The following is an 18,312-nucleotide window of genomic DNA, read 5'->3' on the forward strand; positions in this document are numbered from 1 at the left end:
GGCGTCAGGGTTCCAGTGCGAAGTGTGACCTCAGCACGGGGGAACTGACTGCCCTCAGTTCCAGGGACGAGACTGACGTGCCTGAGGTGACCGGCCGCAGAGATGTCAGAGCCATACCCAGTGAGACTCTGGCCTGTGGCGCGCATGGCTGTCCAGACCAAAAACCTTGCACAGAGTGAGCTTCCAACACTCTGGGGCACCAACCTGGGTGTGTGCCGACCCCCCAGCAGGGGGCGCTCACCCCCAGAGCCAGCACTGCCGGTGGGGTCATTCCGCCCCTGGGGGTGGGGGGACTCGCCCCTGGGGACTCACGCAGGCAGGGAGCCGCTCTGCCCAGATTCTAACCCGAGAGCTGGGGGTGGGCACCGCTGTTCTCCTCTGCCTCCTGCCTGCCTCTCCCAGCCTGGAGGGCAAGTGTCTGCATCTCCAGCTGGGTGCATCTGTGTAGCCAGGAATAGACTGGTGTGGGGTTTAAATAGAAAGCTGACGCAATGACACCAGTCCTGGCGGCGGGCTGGGGACTCTTTGAGGGCCCCGCTTGGAAGACTGAAAAGATCCTCTCTCCGATGGAGCGCTGTTCACAGAGACTGAGGGTCGGCCGTGCCACCAGCTCTCTGCCGGGGTGGGGGCGGGGGTGGGGGTGGGGCGGCTCCTGGGCGCCTTTCACTTCCTGAGTGATTCTGAGATGTCACCATGTGGGCCAGCTCGGCGGTGCGGCTGACGGGCCTGTTGGTGCTGCCTTTCAGAGGAGACACCGGAGGCCCCGGCCCGGGAAAGTTAACTTGACAGCTGAGCAGGGCCAGGTGGGGCCACGTGTGGTTCCCGCAGGGGACACCAAGGTGGCCACAGGCCGCAGAGAGACACGAGCCGCGGTAGAGCCAGCGGGCACTACGTGTGGGTGGGGGCGGAGAACGCCCTGAGGCCCCTCCCGGTGAGGGCGGGCAGGGCTCTCCCAGGAGCCCAGCACCCATGACGGGGCCCCCACAGCCTGTCTCTCCCTTTGCCTACCGGCCACCTCGCCATCGGATGGGAGGACAGATGCCACCTGCAGGCCAGTGAGGTGGCCAGACTTGCTTTGGAGTCAGCAAAGCAAATATGTCGAGAGCGTGCTCTGCAACAAAAACAAACCCAGGTGCGTGACTTGAACAAGGGAGGGCCCGTCTCACCCCCCTTCCGAATGCACGTTCAGTCCCTCCGAGCCCCTGCTCTTTACCCTTTGCGGCTCGGCTCAGGCGGCACCTTCCCTGGGAAGCCCCCAGCCCCAGGCCAGCCCGAGGGAGAGGCAAGGGGGGCTCTCGGCTGCACAGTTCCGGCACACTCTGGTGTGACGGCACCATGTGTTCCCGTCCCTGTCACCCCTGCCCCAGCTCCGTGACCCTGACCCAGAGGTGAGGGTGAAGGGCACAGAACTGCACAGACCAGCCTCCCTTCGCAGCGGCAGAGATGCCCCGACAGTGAGGCTGGCCGCCGTGGACGGGCTGTCTGCGGTGTCCGGGGGCTGCACTCGGTCCGATGTGCCCACCGCGTCATCAAGCCCTTCCCATGGCCGCTGCAGCGGGAGGTCCTGTCTTCACCTACAGACGGGCGAGCTGAGGCTGAGACGTGAGCGGACCGGCCCAGGGATGCATGACCAGCCCCCCGGGCCCAGCAAGGACGAGGGGCCCCGGCACCTCTAGAGCCCACTGTCCGCAGGTGCTGATGCTGCACTTTGCACGGGCAGCGTGGCGGCCCAGGGGGGCCCCGGGGGGCTGTCATCAGTATCGTCTCCACCCTGCAGACCACTGTCTGAGTGGCTGAGAGTGGGCACTGGCCCTGGAGCCCCGGATGCCAACCAGGTTCTCCTACTTGACACAGGACACAGCCCCCAGGGCCTCCTGTCTCCAGCTGGCAAGCAGGACAGGTGCGGACAGGGTCCTCCTCAGGCGGCTGGGAGGAGTGAGCTCCGGGGGCCTGGTGTGGGCTGCGCGCCCTGGTTACTGCCTTTTGTTACTGCGTTGGGGGTGGAGTGAAGGGGAGGCCAGGGTCAGGGTGGCAGAGCTGGTGGGCACGGAGCTGAGAGCCAGCAGGAGCTACGGCCTAACGTGGCCGTCCACCTGGAGGGAGCTTGGATTCCTGGGGCTGCTGGGAAGGGACAAGTGCTGGTGCCCAGGGTGCAGTCCAGTGACACTGGTCCCCGGGGTGATCGGGGAGGAGCTGTGGAACCATGGGGGCTTCGGGGTGAGCGTCCTAGCCGTGGCGGAAGGGTCCTGGGCTCAGCTCAACACCCCTGGAACGCTTGGTTCTTATGGCCTCCTGCACGGGGCCCTGCAGAGGATGCCGGCTTCAGATGGGCACCCCAGCCGCCTCCTCCGATCCCCTGCCTCGCCGCCCAGAAGCTGGCACAGGCACCATGTCTCCCCAGAATAGTAAGGAGTGAAAATAACAGCATTTAAAGTAGTCTGGTTCCCAATTTGGAGCAACAGTCTGCCAGCCTCTGCTGGCTGGCGTCACGCAACTTAATTTTTTTGCTCCACTGTTCCTTTCCTTGTCGCACTCGTCTTCCCCATTTTCCCTGGCATGCTCATCCCACTCGGGCCAAAAATAGCCCCTGATCCAGATCCAGGGCGCCTGGCCAGGGTGGCTTCCTCGGGGTCTGTCCCCTCCCACTGCAGTGCCACCGTCATCGGGCTGTGGTCCTAACCGAGACTGTGATGGAGAGGCACCCCCAGACCCAGGGCCCTCACTCTGTGTGGGAACAGCCACAATGCTTGTGTGTTGGGAGGCGGTGCCTGCGGGCTGGAGGTGTGGCAGTGACCAAACGTGGGCCTTGCCAGGCTGCGCAGTCCCCGGCTGGAGGGAGCGGCAGATTCACAAAGAGAACACTAGGGAGCATTGGGCTGGACCAAACCAATGCACAAGATGCTGGGAAAGAGCAGGGGAGGGGTTAGAGTAACTGTGTGTCCTGGAGGGCTTCCTGGAGGAGGTGACCTTTGAAATGCGCTTTGGTAAATGAGGAGGGATTTGGCAGCCAGATAACAAGGGGAAGGGTGTCTCTATCATAAAAACAGATTAAACTCAAGCGGGAATACGGGGTGGGGGCACTTCCGTAAAGTGAGAACCTAAAATAAGTGAGGAATGTTCAGCTTTGTGGAGATTGAAAGAGTTTAGGCTCAGAAAAATTGAAAGGGCAACCATTATTAATACCTCCTGTGCTTCCTTCCTTTCATTTTTTAAAATTTATTTATAGACAGAGGGGAAGGGAAGGAGAAAGAGAGGGAGAGAAACATCAGTATGTGGTTGCCTCTCGTGAGCCCCAACTGGGGACCTGGTCCGCAAACCAGGCATGTGCCCCGACTGGGAATTGAACCTATGACCCTTTGGGTCGTAGGCCGGCGTTCAATCCACTGAGCCACAGCAGCCAGGGGCTCTTTTGCTTTTTTAGATTGAGGTGTAATTGGCACACAGCATAATGGTTCGGTATTTGTAGGTCGTGGGAAGTGATGACCAAACCGGTCTAGTTAACAGCCGTAACCTCCCATAGCTACAAAATGTTCTCTCGTGACGAGAGCTTTTAAAACGCACTTTCTTAGCAACTTTCAAACATACGATACAGTTTTACTGACTGCAGTCGCCTTTCCTACATAACGTCCTCAGGAGGCCGTCTTGTAACGGGAGGTCTCTGCCCCGGCCCCGGTGCCACCTGCCTCTTCTGTGTGTCTGTGAGCTCGGTGGCGATTCCATCTGTAAGTGAGGTCACGTGGTGTTTGTCTTTGTCTGTTGGGCTCACTTCACTCAGCAGAGCACCCTCACGGTCCGCCCGTGTTGTCACCAACGGCAGGGGTTCCTTCCTCCTATGGCTGCCGATCAACTATTTCATTCCACTCTGTGCATTTTCCACTGAGGAAATGACACCGACTGTAGCCACTTGCCATTGACGAACCGGCACGGTGCTGCCTCACCACCCGGTCAGCGTGGCAGGCACTGGAATTACGCCGGCTGACACTCGAAGCCCACCTTTGTCACGAGCCCCCTGCTGCCTGGTCATTAAACAGCTCTGCAAACGTGACCCTGTGGTCTCTCGCTCCACTAACCCTTCTCCGTGACCCCCCCCATTTGTCCTGTGTAGAAGCCACAGCTCCGGGCACCTCCAAGCACATCTGTGCCTGGCTTTCAGGAGCAAAGTCACCGAGGAACCAGGCGAGTGCCCTGCGGGTGCCCCTCAGCCCCACGGCCTGCTTGGGGGAGAAGGGTTCGGGGCTTGCCTGTGAATGTGCTGGGAGCGCAGTGCGATGTCCCTGGAAAGAGGGGACGTGTCGGGTCACTGCTCCCTCACATCAAGGCGGGGGCTCGGGGCATCTTACCGACTCGTGCTCGCCGTGGTCAGTGGTCTGCGAGAGGACTTGCCTCCTGGAGGAGTGTTGGGTTTGGGAAGGCCCTCCCCGTGGGGCATCCACGTAGAAGGGGTGCCCCAGGCCTGTCCCTGGGAAAGCCAGGCTCACCGTGGCCAGGCCAGGCCCCCCCACCCCCCGCCGGCAGCTCCCAGCCCACTGAAACACTGACGCTCAGGAATCACACTCACGTTCTGACTTCGGCTCTGCCTGGCATGTGACCTCGGCAGTTGGCTGCCTGCTCTGTGCCTCAGTTTCCCCATCTGCCAAGTGGAGGGGGCCCTAGCATAGTGAGTGTCGCCTTGCAGAGTCCCCAGGAGGACAGCCTGGTGACCCTCCTCTTAGACTTTCCCTACAGGCTCACTGGGCCGGGGCGCAGGGCTGAGCCCCTGCCGACTTCACAGGCCAGGAGACTGAGGCACGGAATGGTAGTGATCAGGTGTGCACTCCGAGCCAGGGAGTGCAAGCGGCCCCTGACGCCCGGGCTTCGCGTTTCAGATCATCCTCGTGAGCTCCTCGCTCAGCGACGGGCAGCAGAACCTGTTCCTCAGCACGGACGAGGGCAACTCCTTCCGGAAGCAGGTCATCCCCTTCTCTGCCGAGAAGCTGATATTCCACCCCAAGGAGGAGGACAAGGTCCTGGTCACCACCAAGGACAGCAAGGTGAGCCGGCGACGAGCCAGGCTGCGGGGCAGCCGCTGCTCCTCGGGGGAAGGGAAGCCCTGGGCTGGCCAGGAGGGGCCCGGGATGGGGGACACCGGACCCTCTGTCCCCTTCTCTCTGAGGCGCGTGTGGTCTGGGCGCCAGCTGGTGGGAGCAGCCCTGGGCTTCGGGTGTGAGAACTGAGGGGGGCACGGGGGAGAGGGGCGCTTGGCACTCACAGGGGGCTCAGAAGTAGATCATTCATAGGACCGTTCCGTTGCACCTGCCCTCTGCACACCACTTCCACTTCCGGAACATTCCTGGCACCCTCCCAGCCATCTTGCCAGGGCTTGCTACCAGCCTGGAATATTCTTCTACCATCACTGACAAGTAGGAATCACCCTGAGACCCCAGAGCAGCGTCCCCTCCTCTGGGGCTGTACCCACCAAGGGCACCTTTGTGGGTGATCGAGCAGACCCCAGTGGCGGAGGGCTCCGTCAGAGCCAGCGCACAGCAGGAGTGCTGCCCACCCCCGTCTGAGGGCTGAGGGGTGCAGTTTGTGGCCTAGGAAGGGCGCCGGTGGAGTGGCCGCCCGTAGGAGGCAGGCCCCCTGCAGCCCCGGCGGAAATGACTGCAGGCATTCTCCCCCAAATCTGAAGACCAGGAGTTTCAAAGTTTCACTGGGTCAAAGCCAAGGTGTCAGCAGGGCCTGGCTCCCTCCGGGGGCTCCAGGGCAGATGCTCCCGGTCCGCTTCTGGCTTCTGGCATCCGGTGGCCGGCAAACCGATCTCTCCGATCTTCCAAGGCTGCACTGTCGCCTCTCTGTCGTCTCCATCTTCACAGCGTCGTGTGTGTGAGAGAGGAGGGGGAGAGATACCCCCTCTGCCCCACCCAGCTAATCCAGGACAGTCCTCTACCTAAAGATCCTCACCCAGTGACCTGGAAGGTCCCATCCACAGGTTCCAGGGATTAGGACAAGACTGTCTTTGGGGGGTTTGTTCAGCCTGCCCCCCCACCCCCGTCTCAGGAGAGGACATGGGGAGTCCTGGCTCTGGACATCCCTGGGTACAGGAGTGACCCTGCCCAGCCGCTCCCTCCCGGTGCTCCTACCTTCTCCTGGCACCTCCATGGGCCAGATCCCACCAGGAGTCTGAGGGAATGGCCTGTGGATGCCGCCCACTCCGAAGGCTCCAGGGCAGAGAGGGCAGAAAAGGGCAGAGCGTGCGTCTGGAGGCAGGCGGACTCGGTCTGCTCCAGGAACCTTCCTCTGCGACCCCCAGGCCTGCTGGGCCCCTCTCTCACCGCTTTTCCAGATTCTAGTGCCTGGCTTTCCCCGGATGGGTAACAGGTGTATTACATGTTTGTGCTGTTATTTTGGTTAGTTCCTGCACACTACACTTTGGTTAGTCCCTTGGGGCAAGCTCCTTTGGCTGGGGGCTCTACCTGGTTTTTATTCCCACCATTTTATCTCAAGTTCCTTGATGGAGATACTTGTTAGGTAGATGGATGGTGGATGGAGGATGGATGGTGGGTGGTGGATGGATAGTGGATGATGGATGGATGGTGGATGATGGATGATGGATGGATGGTGGATGGATGGTGGATGGATGGATGGAGGATGGATGGTGGATGGTGGATGGATGGATGGTGGATGGTGGATGGATGGTGGATGGTGGATGGATGGATGGTGGATGGAGGATGGATGGTGGGTGGTGGATGGATGGATGGTGGATGGAGGATGGATGGTGGGTGGTGGATGGATAGTGGATGATGGATGGATGGTGGATGGATGGTGGATGGATGGTGGATGATGGATGGATGGATGGTGGATGGATGGTGGATGGATGGCTGGATGGATGGATGGTGGATGGATGGTGGATGGATGGGTGGATGGATGGATGGATGGATGGTGGATGGATGGGTGGATGGATGGATGGATGGATGGTGGATGGATGGATGATGGATGGATGGTGGATGCATGGATGGATGGATGGATGGATGGATGGTGAATGGATGGTGAATGGATGGATGGATGGTGGATGGATGGATGGATGGATGATGAATGGTGGATGGATGGTGGGTGGTGGATGGATGGTGGATGGATGGTGGGTGGATGGATGGATGGATGGATGGATGGATGGTGGATGGATGGATGGTGGATGGATGATGGATGGATGATAGATGGTGGATGGATGGATGGTGGATGGAAGGTGGATGGATGGTGGGTAGATGGATGGATGGTGGATGAATGGTTAATGAATGGATGGATGGTGGGTGGGTGGATGGATAGTGGATGGATGATGGATGGATGGATAGGTGGAGAGATGAATGATGTATTTCTGCTAACAGTGACCACCCATGTCAGGGACCATCACATGGAGACCCCTTGGGTGGGCCGAGCTGTGGCTCTCTGCAGGACCTGGGCTCCATGCCAGGGTCTGGTCCTTGTTGACTGCTGTCCCTGAATTTCCCCGGCATAGAAGCTGCCTCTCTGCTCCCGGTGCCTTTCACAGGGACCGAGTGTGCTCCTGGGTACCAACAGTGCTGCTTCGCTTTCCCCACGGACTGCGGGGCAGCCGCAGAGACTCACCTGCCAGCAGGAGCGGCCCGCGTTGCTGTGGCTTCTCAGATCATGGCGCCTGAAACACTGACAGGACGAACTCTCGGTGGTTGTCCTCGGTCCTTTCCTGTGGCTGTAAAGAAAGGAAAAGGAGAGACAAGGGCTTGGTTATGGCTGTGAAAGGGATGAGGACATTAGAAACGTGGACAACAGCGGGAGCAGCACAGCCTTGGGGTCTGGCAGACCTGGTGTGTCAGGCAGGCGTCCACAGCTGGGGGTCGAGTCCCACGCAGGCCCGACCTCAGTGGCTCACAGCCATGGGCCGTGTTTCTTGTTCATGGGTCCAGGGACTGGCTGGGTTCTGTTGGATTCCTCCGAGATTGTCTGGACATGCCTTCTGGCTACTACTGGTAGGACACATTCCAAGGTCACCCCCACCTGTGCCCTGGCCCTGGCCTCTCCATGCTCAGCACACTCAGTGGCCACCTGCAGATCCCTCTGCAGCTCCCGCTGGTTGGCCCCCGGCAGGGCACGGGTGGCAGCTGACCTTGGACGTGCCGACAGCGACCAAGGCTGGACTACAGTGGGAGGGTGCCCACAGCCCCCACGGTGGACGCACCTTGAGTGCCCAGCTTGGGTGATAGGGGAGGCTGTGCCACTGGGCCCCACGGGACACCCACTGCATTGGGCCACACTACCAAGCCTGGGGGACGTAGCAGCTCTACTGACACACAGAAACAAACACAGGGAGGCTGCCAAACCTCCCGGGAGCTCCCATGACTGTCGGCTGAATCCTCAAAAGGAACCGCAGGCAAGAAGAGATTGGCAAGAAGTGTTTAAAGTCATGAAAAGCAGGGACCTACAGCCAAGATTGCTCTACCCAGCAAAGCTGTCATTTAGAGTCAAAGGGCAGACAAAGTGCTTCCCAGACAAGGTAAAGGTAAAGGAGTCTGTCACCCCCAAACCAGTGTTACATGAAATGTTAAAGGTCTTCTGTAAGAAGATTAAGATTATGAACAATGAAATGGCAGTAAATACGTATCTATCAATAACTGATTCTAAAAAAATAAGCAGAACAGAAACAGAATCATAGATAATAGGGAACATTTTCACAGTTGCCAATGGGGGGGGTCTGGGTGAAAAATATGAGGGGTTAAGAAGTACAAACAGGCAGTCACAGAAGAGCCATAAGGATGTAAAGTCCAGCACAGGAAATAGAGTAGCCAGAGAACATATATTCAGAACCCATGGACCTGAACAGTGGTGTGGGGACTGCCTGAGAAAGTGGGGGGGGGGTTTGAGGGGAACAAAGGAAAAATTGGGACAACTCTAATAGCATAAACAATAGAATATAATTTAAGAAGAACACACGGCTCGTGTGCAGACCCAGGCCTCTGAAGTTGTCCCTGCCACAGCCCACACTGCCTGGCAATGTCCACAAACCAGGGATCAGATGCTGGAGTACAAAATCCAGCTGCTGCCTTCACCACCGTCCCTTCGCCCTTTCTAGCTGGAGGACGGACACCAACACGACCACGGCCCAGTGACCTTGTGGGCCAGCAAAAACCACCTGAGGTGGCAGGAAAATGCCTCCTTCCAACTGCTCACTTTCCAAACCTCGCACAAGTACATCTGTCTAACTCAGAACTGTAGCTGCAAGGGAGTCTGAGCAATGTTGGATCTTAGCTTTACAGCCTCTGCAGGGAGAGAGGGAGGGATGCCAAGTACCAGCCACCGCACCCAACATGCATGAAAGCCCACGCAGCATTGCAATGCCTCTGATAATTGTGTAAGACCTGGCTTGAATTTCTGTGAACGCACGTTCCCCTGACCTGGCCCTCCTCCTTTACCTTGATTTCTTCCTGCGTGACTTCTGATCGTTGTATCTCTATGTCAGAGCACCATTCCAGTACACAGCCCTCCCACCCCTCTTGGAGGGTGATCGAGCTCAATCCACCCTTCCACAGGGCATCACCGTGAGGGTTTCAGCTGCAGTGACTGCATGAAGTATTTGTTCTCGCTTATTTCCTGACGTTTGTCTTTTATTAAGCAGAAACGTTGTGTTTCTGCAGCATTTGAGGGCACATTATAAAATCACCTCCCACAGGAGTAAAATTGGAAAGGCTTCATAAGGCTCCAGGGCCAGCGTCACCAATGCAAGTGCCTCGGCCATGATGGCAGTGAGGACGATGGCAGTGAGGACGACATCTGGCAGCACGGAGGTTTCCTTACCTGCCTCTGGGGCACCGAAGCCGCTGACCCATTGTTTATGCCCCCACTGCCTGAGGACATGGGCCGTGCTCTCCTAATTTGCAGATGGGTAAACTGAGAGAGGAGGTGGGACTGGCCCTGGCCTGGCCCCTCAGGTGACCCAAAGGACTGGGGTAACTTGTCATCCTTCAGAGGGGCGTCTCCGCCAGTGGTACATCATGCTCAGATCTGCTGCAGTGAGCACACACCACGACCTGGAGCCATGTGACCTCTCTCGTCTGTGAGAGGTTGTTTCATGTGTGTGTGTGTGTGTGTGTGTAACATGAAGCAGCGTTCGCCAAGCCTGTGTCTCAGTGCCTGGCTCCTCAGGCACTGAGAGGCCACAGCTGCCGGCCCGGTCTCCCACGACGCCCTTGTGCAAGTTCAGTCCGGCTGGTCGATGCCCCCACGCACCCCGCTGCCGTGTGCCGGCACGACGCCGCCTGCCGAGTGAGACCCAGGTCCTGGCCTCCTGAAGCCGGGGCTCGGGAGACTGAGGTTTTCCAAGGGCCCTTTTTAAATGTTAGAGGCGATCACGTCTGATCCCGTGTCCGAGGCAGGTGTCAGTGGGCAGTGGCCTGCCACCTGTTTTGCGAATGAAGTTCTGTTGACGCGCAGCCATGCCCACTTGTCCTGCACCGTCCCCAGCTGCTCTGCGGCTGCAAAGGCAGGCTGAGCAGTCGCCCCGGAGTCCACAGGGCCCGAAGGGCTGCAAACAGTGACTGGTGCTTTGCTGAATGTTTGACCACCCTGCCCTAGGGTGCAATCTGCTCGTTCACTGGGCACCCCAGCACTGCTGGGCCGGGCGGGGCATGGGGACAGAGATTGGGGCCGGCAGGCTTGGCGCCATGAGGGAGATACCACGGGGCGGCTGCCCAGGACTTTGTGCACCCCGACCTCTGGCTCCTGCCCCCTGGTCTGGATCAGCAAAGGCTCTTCATGGAGCCCCCACACCCAACCCTGAGCCTCTTGGGGCTTGGCCTGTACCCCCATGTGAGCGCAGGGCCAGCCACCAGCTGGTCCGCGGCCAGGCCTGGCCAAGACCGGCACCGCCGGGGAGGGGAGGCCTGGCTCTCAGAAGAGGCTCATCCTGACCAAGCTTTCGTTTCTCTTCTCTCTGCCCTGAAGCTCTACGTGACCTGCGACATGGGCAGGAGGTGGCTGCTGCTGCACGAGCGAGTGATCAACGAGCAGGTGTTCTGGTGAGAGCGCCCCTGCTCCAGGCTCCCCACCTGCTCCTGCTCTGTCCCCAGCCCTGCACTACCTGTCCCCAGGGGACCTCCCAAGGGTCCCTTCCGCTCCGCTGGACGGTAAGAAATGGTGACGACCTGGGTCCTGGTGTCCCGAAGGCCACTCAGGCAACAGGGCCGGCTCCCCAGCTGGGTTCTTGTGGGAGCCGCCGGGCAGCTCGGAGCTATGTTCCGGTCCCACGGCTCGAGCCAGGCAAGTCCGGGGGCTCAGGACCCGCGTGTCGGGTAAAGGAGTGAGGCCTACAGGGGACAACTTCTGCTGAGGTCGGGGCAGCAGGAGCAGGACGTGAGCTGCTCAGAGCCCACGGTCCCCCACCAGCGGCGCATCCGCCTCCTGCGTGGCTGACTCTGGGGGTGCTGGTGTTCTCTCTACCGAACCCCTTCGCTGGTGCGTGCATGCGCGCTCACGCGGCAGAGCTGCGGCCCGTCCCTCTCTTGCTCCGCATGCTTGTTCATGTAGCGAGGGGCTGGTTTCCTGACGAAGGGCCGCGGGCTGAAGAGACCTTTGTGTGTCCTCTGGGGCATGGGCTGCCCGGACAGGGGCTTTCACTAAGGGCAGAACCGATGGCCTCCTCTCTGCGCAGCTGCCCATGGGAGGGTCAGTTCCTTCTTTGGAAACTGGAGCCCTGCCATTGATCACCGGCCTTATCACCAGAGTCACCTGCTGGCGTCAAGGGCCCATGGAGGCGGGGAGGGGTGAGGAAGTGGGATTTCTGCACGGAGACGGCCTGGGCAGTGGGCATAGCTGCCAGCACTGGCCGGTGGGCCAGAAACCTGCTCACCAGAAACCTGCTGCCCCGGACAGGGAGAGGCACGTTGGCACTAGTTCCAGAATGTTACCATCGCAGCCGTCACCCGACTTCTTCCCCCGGGTTTCTCAGACGGCTCCGGGTTGTTGTGCGTGAGCGATAGTTGCAGCCCCAGTCACTTTTGCAGAAAGTGAGTGGGTGAGGGACTGAGTGAGTCAGTGAGTAAGTGAATGACTGAGTGAGTCAGTGAGTAAATGAATGAATGGGTGAGTCAGTGAGTAAGTGAATGACTGAGTGAGTCAGTGAGTAAATGAATGAATGGGTGAGTCAGTGAATGGGTGAGTGTGTGAAGGAAGTGAGTGTGTCAGTGGACAGGCTGGTGTCTTTACCAGACTTTACAGAAGACAGATTCCATGGGCCCAGCTGAGCGCCATCCTGGTGAAGGGCACAATGAATGACCTTCCCTGCTCAGAGCAGAGAGGGAAACACAGACCGACCGTTCTGTTCCCGGGAGCCCAAACCAACACGGCACCTCGCCATCGACACCGAGGAGGCTCCGAGACAGGCGCTGGCGCCTACGGTCCAAAGTCAGCACAGTGCAGGGACGCGGGCCTGCACCTCGTACCGGGTGTCTGTTGGTCCAGGGCCCTGAGACCCACATGCAACTGCCTGTCTGATGGGGCCTCTGGTCCCTGGCAGAGGTGGAGCCCCTTGGGAGGCGGGCTGAGAGCTCAAGGGCCTGACTCAGGTCAGGGGTCAGTGGCCGTTGGAGACTGAGCGCTCTGCCCCGGGGGTGGGGGGGGTCACAACCGGCGAGGACACCAGGGACATGCTGCAAGGAAGGCAGCCTCTCCTGGGCCCACAGTGACCGAGGGAAGTGACCTCCACGCCCTGACCCCCGGTGGCTCTGGGGCAGGGTCCATGTGTTGCTGGGGTCGGTGTCCCTGGGGGTGGGGTTGGTTGCTGGGCGACTTGAATCGGTCACATTGGTTCGAGAGTCGCTGCACTGAAAATGCCCTGCTCAGCAGACCCGGAGATCCGTGCGTGGGGAGGGGAGAGGCTGAGTCCTCAGAGGGTTCTGAGAGTCCACGTAGTGGAGGAAATGGGGAGGGGCGCAGATCCCCGCCCAGGGGGTGCGTCGCAGAGTGAAGACCGGGCGCCCTGGACCAGGTCCCCACTGAGCCTCCTTCCAGCCCGAACATCTGCACTGGCTTCCTGGGCGCCCTGCCCTGGGCCGGGCGGGCGCTGGGGGCTCCTGGGGCTGCGGCCCTAGTGCCTGCCGTCCTCCCCTTCTCCGGCCGCCCCAAAGGCCCACTCGGCAGCCGCTGCAGCCCAGCAGTGCCTGAACCGCCGGGCGCACGGTCGCCGGGCCAGCAGCCGTGAGCAGGGCCTCCTCCCCAGGGCCCACTGGGGCAGTGGGGCGCTGGGAGCTGCGGGCGAAGGGGGAGGGCCCTGTGGGGAGCCGGGCCTGCCACTCCGGGCTGTGCACCCCGGGCCTCAGTTTCCTCATTTGCAGAGTCAGGGAGGTATTCCCAGGCCTGCCCCTGCCTCCTCAGGCCATTTAGATCTTCAAAAAAAAAAAAAAGACAAAAGACACGCCACTCCTGGGATAGTCCTATGTGAAGGAGAACATCTGCTGTAAAGAGGACTGTTGCCCTGGCTGGTGTGGCTCAGTGGACTGAGCGCCGGCCTGTGAACTGAAAGGTCGCCAGTTCGATTCCTGGCTGGGGCAGGTGCCTGGGTTGCAGGTTTGGACCCCAGGTTGGGTGCATGTGGCAGGCAACCAGCCAGTCAATCTTTCCCTCCCTCCTTTCCCTGCTGTCTCTCTTTTTAAAGATTTTATTTATATATTTTTAGAGAGAAGGGAAGGGAGGAGGTAGAGAGGGAGAGAAACATCAGCGTGTGGTTGCCTCTCACCTGCCCTCCACTGAGGACCCACCCCTTAACCCAGGCCTGTGCTCTGACTGGGAATCGAACTGGCGACCCTTTGATTTGCAGGCTGGCACTCAGTCCACTGAGCCACACCAGCCAGGGCCCATTCTCTAAAAATAAGTAACAAGTAAAACTTTAAAAAACAAAACAGGACTATTGCCGAAAGAGTGCTGAGCAGACCCAGGGCCCGCAGAAACCTGGCCACCTCCGGGGAGCCGCGGGGTCCGAGAACTGTGGCCTCCAACTGCGGCGGGGGAGGGGCCTGCGGCCCGGGGGCCCACAGGGCTGCAGGGGGCGGGGGACACCGATGCAGGCCCTGTCCGGGCTCGGGGCCCCCAGGCCCAATGCCAACCCAAGCCCTTTGTGTTTCAGGGCTGCGTCTGGAGTAGACAGCGAGTCCGACGTGGTCCACCTGCAGGCCCACGCACTCGGAGGAGGTGAGCGGGGCTGCGGGCGGCAGAGCTGGGTGTCCTTGGGGGTCCTGGCCCTGTGGCCAGGCTCAGCATGTCCGAGTGGTCGTTTGTCCTTGGTGGCTGGCCCTGCACAGCAAGTGTGTGTGTTACGACGTGGCACAATTGTAAGCGTGCTTGTTTTCTCGTGGGAGAGAAACTGAAGCCAGGGGCTCCGCTCCAGTGGGAAAACTGGAGGCGGCGCTGTGTCCCGGCCTCTGAGCACTGGTTCCCGCTCAGCCAGGCGCCTCCCTGGTGCCCGCTGAGTGCCAAGCAGGGGGGCCTCTGGCGGCTCCTGCCTTGATGGGGCAAGGGATTCCTGCCCTGCTGGGTGCTCGGGATGAACAAGGAAGCCCCGCCCCGCCTGGGGGCGGTGGCAGGTGCACTCGCCACTGCGCAGGCCCTGGATCCGAGGGCAGTGGGGCGCGGGGAGAGGAGGGGCACGACCGGTGCAGGTCCCTGCTGTGACCACAGTGCCCTGCAGACACCGGGAATGACAGTGAGTGAGGGAGTGTGCGAGCAAGTGAGTGAGTCATGATTGAGTTGAGTGAGTGACTTGCCGTCCTTCAGCTGGTCCCCACCACAGTCCAGCTGGGCAAGCCCTGCTCACGACACTCACTGTTGGCCACCAGGAGCGGCTCGGCCATTTCAAGGAAACCGGATGTGGGTTCGAGGTGGTGGCCACAGCCCGGGCATTGCTGTGTGCCTGATACATGCCACTGTCCCCGAGGTGGGCGTTCAGACCCCTCTATTTTGGAGGAACCGAGGCCCAGGTGGCCCTGTGGGCGAATCAGGGTGTGGGTAGGCCTGGGCCCTCAGTGCGCCCCATGCCACCTGGCAACCCAGGGCTGTGGGCAGAATGTGCCCCAGAGACACTGAGGGTGGCGGGGTCCTCACTTGGTCCTTGTGCTGAGTTCTGCCCCTTCCCCAGCCCCTTCCCCACAAGCTGGAAAGAAGAGCTTTCCACAGCAGGTGGGCCCCAGCCCCTCCGCACGACCCTGGAGGAGCCCCCCCACCCTGACCCCTTGGGAACAGCCTGCAGTGGAAACCGCAGCCGCCTGGCCACGCCCGTGCTTGGCTTTGCTCGGCTGAGTGTTTGGGAAGAGGCGGAGCCGTTGCCCGGAGTTCAGGGAGGAAAGAGCACACGAGTCCCACTCCGATCAGGCAGCGCAGACTCCAGCGGGGCTGGGTGGGGGGTGCGTGCCCCTGTGGGTGTTGTGGTGCCCACTGTGGTCCTGGGTCCTCCCTTCTGCGGGTGACCACACATGGCCAGAGCAGGCCAGTTGAATGGGGACACGTGGGGGCCTCAGGCCCAGTCTCTCTGGGCCAGTCTGAGGTCCCCATCCCGCCACAGGGGGTCTGAGTGGTGTGTGCAGGTGCAGTTCACGCCAGTCCCCTGGGACAAGTGGGAGGGTGGCCCGGAGCAGCGGGCTGCCGAGGTGCAAGTCCTGCTAGCCCGCCCCCGCCCTCAGCTGCTGGCCTTCAGACTGCACTCAGCAAACAGGTCCCGTCCGGGGCCCGAGGGTGATGGTGTCAGCTTGCGGGCCGTGGGGTCCGAGCCACAGACCCACTCAGGTACTCTGGCAGGTGTGGCCTTTCTTTAGGAAAAGCTGGCGGCAGCCGTTTGCCTGTGCTTTAGACCAGGTACCCGACCCCTCCCCACCCCTGTCCCCTCACCTGCCAGGCGGGACCACCGCAGCTTCCTGGGAGGGTTAGGAAGCCCATGGCCCAGAGCCCCCCAAGCAGCAGCAGGTGTGACCACAGGGCAAGCCCCTTAAAATTCCAGCCCGCCCGCAAACCCACTGTGCTGCTGCTGGTGGGCTGACAGGGCCAGGAAAGGCCGGCACTCGGGGTGCCCGAGGTGGACTCTGAATGTGGGGTCCCAGGCGCCCAGCAGCCGGCTCCTCTCCCCTGCAGGTTTCCGGTACATCACTTACCACGTCTACAACTGCTCCCAGAAGACGCCCACGTCTCCGTTCTCAGGCCCTGTCGACCTCAACTCCCTGTTTGTGGAGAACGATTACATCTTCTTCACGGTACCGTTGCTGTGGGCTCTCGGAAGTGGCGTAAGGTGACGTGACTCGTGGCCCGTCCCACAGGAAGCGACTCACACGGGAGGCAAAGCACGAAATGGCTGTTTGACTGTCAAGTGTTACTTAGTTCGCAGTCTCCTCTGCCCCTGTGGCCCTGCGGGGAAGCACCTCCAAATGGCCCCGCAAAGCCGGACCCCGGTTCTGGGTGCTGCCTGCCCCTCCTCGCCCCTTGCACCAGCAGCCTCCCACAGCCCACATCCATTTTGCTCCATCTGGTTCTGGTGACTTTGGCTTTCATAGGGCTGTCTCTGGTCATTGCCCTTGGCTGCCAGACACTAGCTGTCCATAGCCCAGCGACCAGGACCTGCTGCTTGTACAAACAGGGAGTCAGGCCAGAGTTGGGAGCGCCCCTGGAAACCACGTGGACTGACCATTTGGAAACTCTAGTCAGCAATTGGTCATACCACTTCTTGATTACTGCTACCGATGAGGAGATCAGCCCTTCCAAAACAACCTATCCCCTCTCCTGGTTGGCTCAAATCTTAGAAAGTTCATTCCACTTTGCTCCCTAACTCAGATGCAGGGGAATGACGTGTTGATAGAGCAGGCGGAGAGAGGTTCTAACTGAAGGAGGTGGAGGAAACTTCTCAGAGGAGGAGCATTTGGTGTGGGGATTTGAAGGGTGAGCAGGAGTTCGTCTGTTTCAGGCAGAGCACCTTTAAGCAAAGCCAAAGGGCATTTTTTCACAAGCTGAGTACAAAGTGTAGTTTTCGTTCAGGAGGCTCTGGCTTGAAAGGAAACCCAGCCCCTCAAAAACATGCCTTTCCCTCCTGCCAGGCAACCTCGGGCAACCGGACCAAATTCTACGTCTCTTATCGCCGCAATGAATTTGTCCTGATGAAGCTACCGAAGTATGCATTGCCAAAGGTAGGTGCGGTTTCCTCGCCTGCCTGGCGCGGCCACACCCTGAGCCTTTACTCACACGCGGGTTGGAGGGCCCCTGTGCAGGTACTGACCGGCCCCCGGATCAGGACGGACAAGGGCCAGTGTGGCCAGCATCCTCCAACTGTCCCCCCGCCCCCACATCACCCGGCTGCATCCCGTTGGAGGGCCTGTGCCTCGCCCTCCATCGGCCGGTCTGTCTTTCCCCAGAACTCCCGCACACAAGATGTTTCAGGACAAACGTCACTCACCGACGACCCCCTAGGCTGGTCTTGGCCTCCGTCTCTTGCTGGTACCCCCACTCCTGACACCCAGGGTGCTGGGGATGCCTGTGTGGCTCTCCTGCTCGCGGCTAGAGTTTTAAGAGGAAGTTTCTGTTTATTAACCTCTGCTTTCCGACTGCCTGGGATGGGGCCTGGCACATAGTAGGTGCTCAGTTTTTGTAGCTTCCTTCCCCTTGCTTAGACAGGCAAAAATGGGGGACCAAGGGCTGCCCGGACCCTGGGCCCAGCCCTGTCTCAGGACCCAGCTCCACAGCCCCTGCCTGCTGATACGTTATGCCCCTTGTACCAGTGTTCAGAGAGGCTGGGTAACCTGTCTGAGGTCACACAGCTACTTAGAAGCCAAACATGGGGTCAAACCCATGTCTGGGTAAGTGAGACCAGCCTCCTGCTGCCTCTCTGCCCGGAGGCCGTTGCCTGGCCCCCTGCGCAGCTCTGCACCCCACCTGCATCGTTCAGAAGCGCGGGCCCTGCACCCCTTCTCCCACACGTATTTACTGAGCACGTGCAGCTAGAGACTGCGCCGGGCACTGGTGCTGCCTCTGTGAGTCGGACACCCCAGCGACCCGCTGCGGGGGCTTTGCAGAGAGGAGCAGGCCGAGCACCACGCTGCAGACGGGCTCACAAGAGAGCTGCGGTTGTGGCCGGCACGGCAGCGGGACCAAGGGGCAGAGACGGAGAGCGATGGAGGGTGCTCGGCTTCTCCGAGGGGGCATTTCCTCTGAAGCTCAGAGGTGGGGAGCGGGGCGGGGGGAGATGGTCAGTGGGGGCAGTGCCTGGGCAGGGAGCGCCTGGCCGGAGGGCGAGGGCAAGGGCGCGGGCGGGCGCTGCCAGCCTGGGCAGTGGGTTGTTGTTGA

At 60.5% G+C, this 18,312-nt stretch overlaps 1 protein-coding gene across 1 annotated transcript in view; it reads left to right on the plus strand.

Moving 5' to 3' along the window:
* Positions 1–18,312, plus strand: part of SORCS2 (sortilin related VPS10 domain containing receptor 2) — a 243,354-nt gene that overhangs the window by 184,501 nt on the left and 40,541 nt on the right. The window contains exons 4-8 of the mRNA XM_037126769.2: positions 4,866–5,030; positions 10,948–11,021; positions 14,123–14,187; positions 16,117–16,235; positions 17,070–17,159. Of these exons, the coding sequence (XP_036982664.2) occupies positions 4,866–5,030; positions 10,948–11,021; positions 14,123–14,187; positions 16,117–16,235; positions 17,070–17,159 (513 nt within the window). The remainder of the gene's footprint in view (positions 1–4,865; positions 5,031–10,947; positions 11,022–14,122; positions 14,188–16,116; positions 16,236–17,069; positions 17,160–18,312) is intronic.

Source organism: Artibeus jamaicensis, unplaced genomic scaffold (assembly GCF_021234435.1).
Source record: "Artibeus jamaicensis isolate MK-2021 breed Jamaican fruit bat unplaced genomic scaffold, CSHL_Jam_final contig_76, whole genome shotgun sequence".
In the NCBI taxonomy this organism is placed as follows: domain Eukaryota; kingdom Metazoa; phylum Chordata; class Mammalia; order Chiroptera; family Phyllostomidae; genus Artibeus; species Artibeus jamaicensis.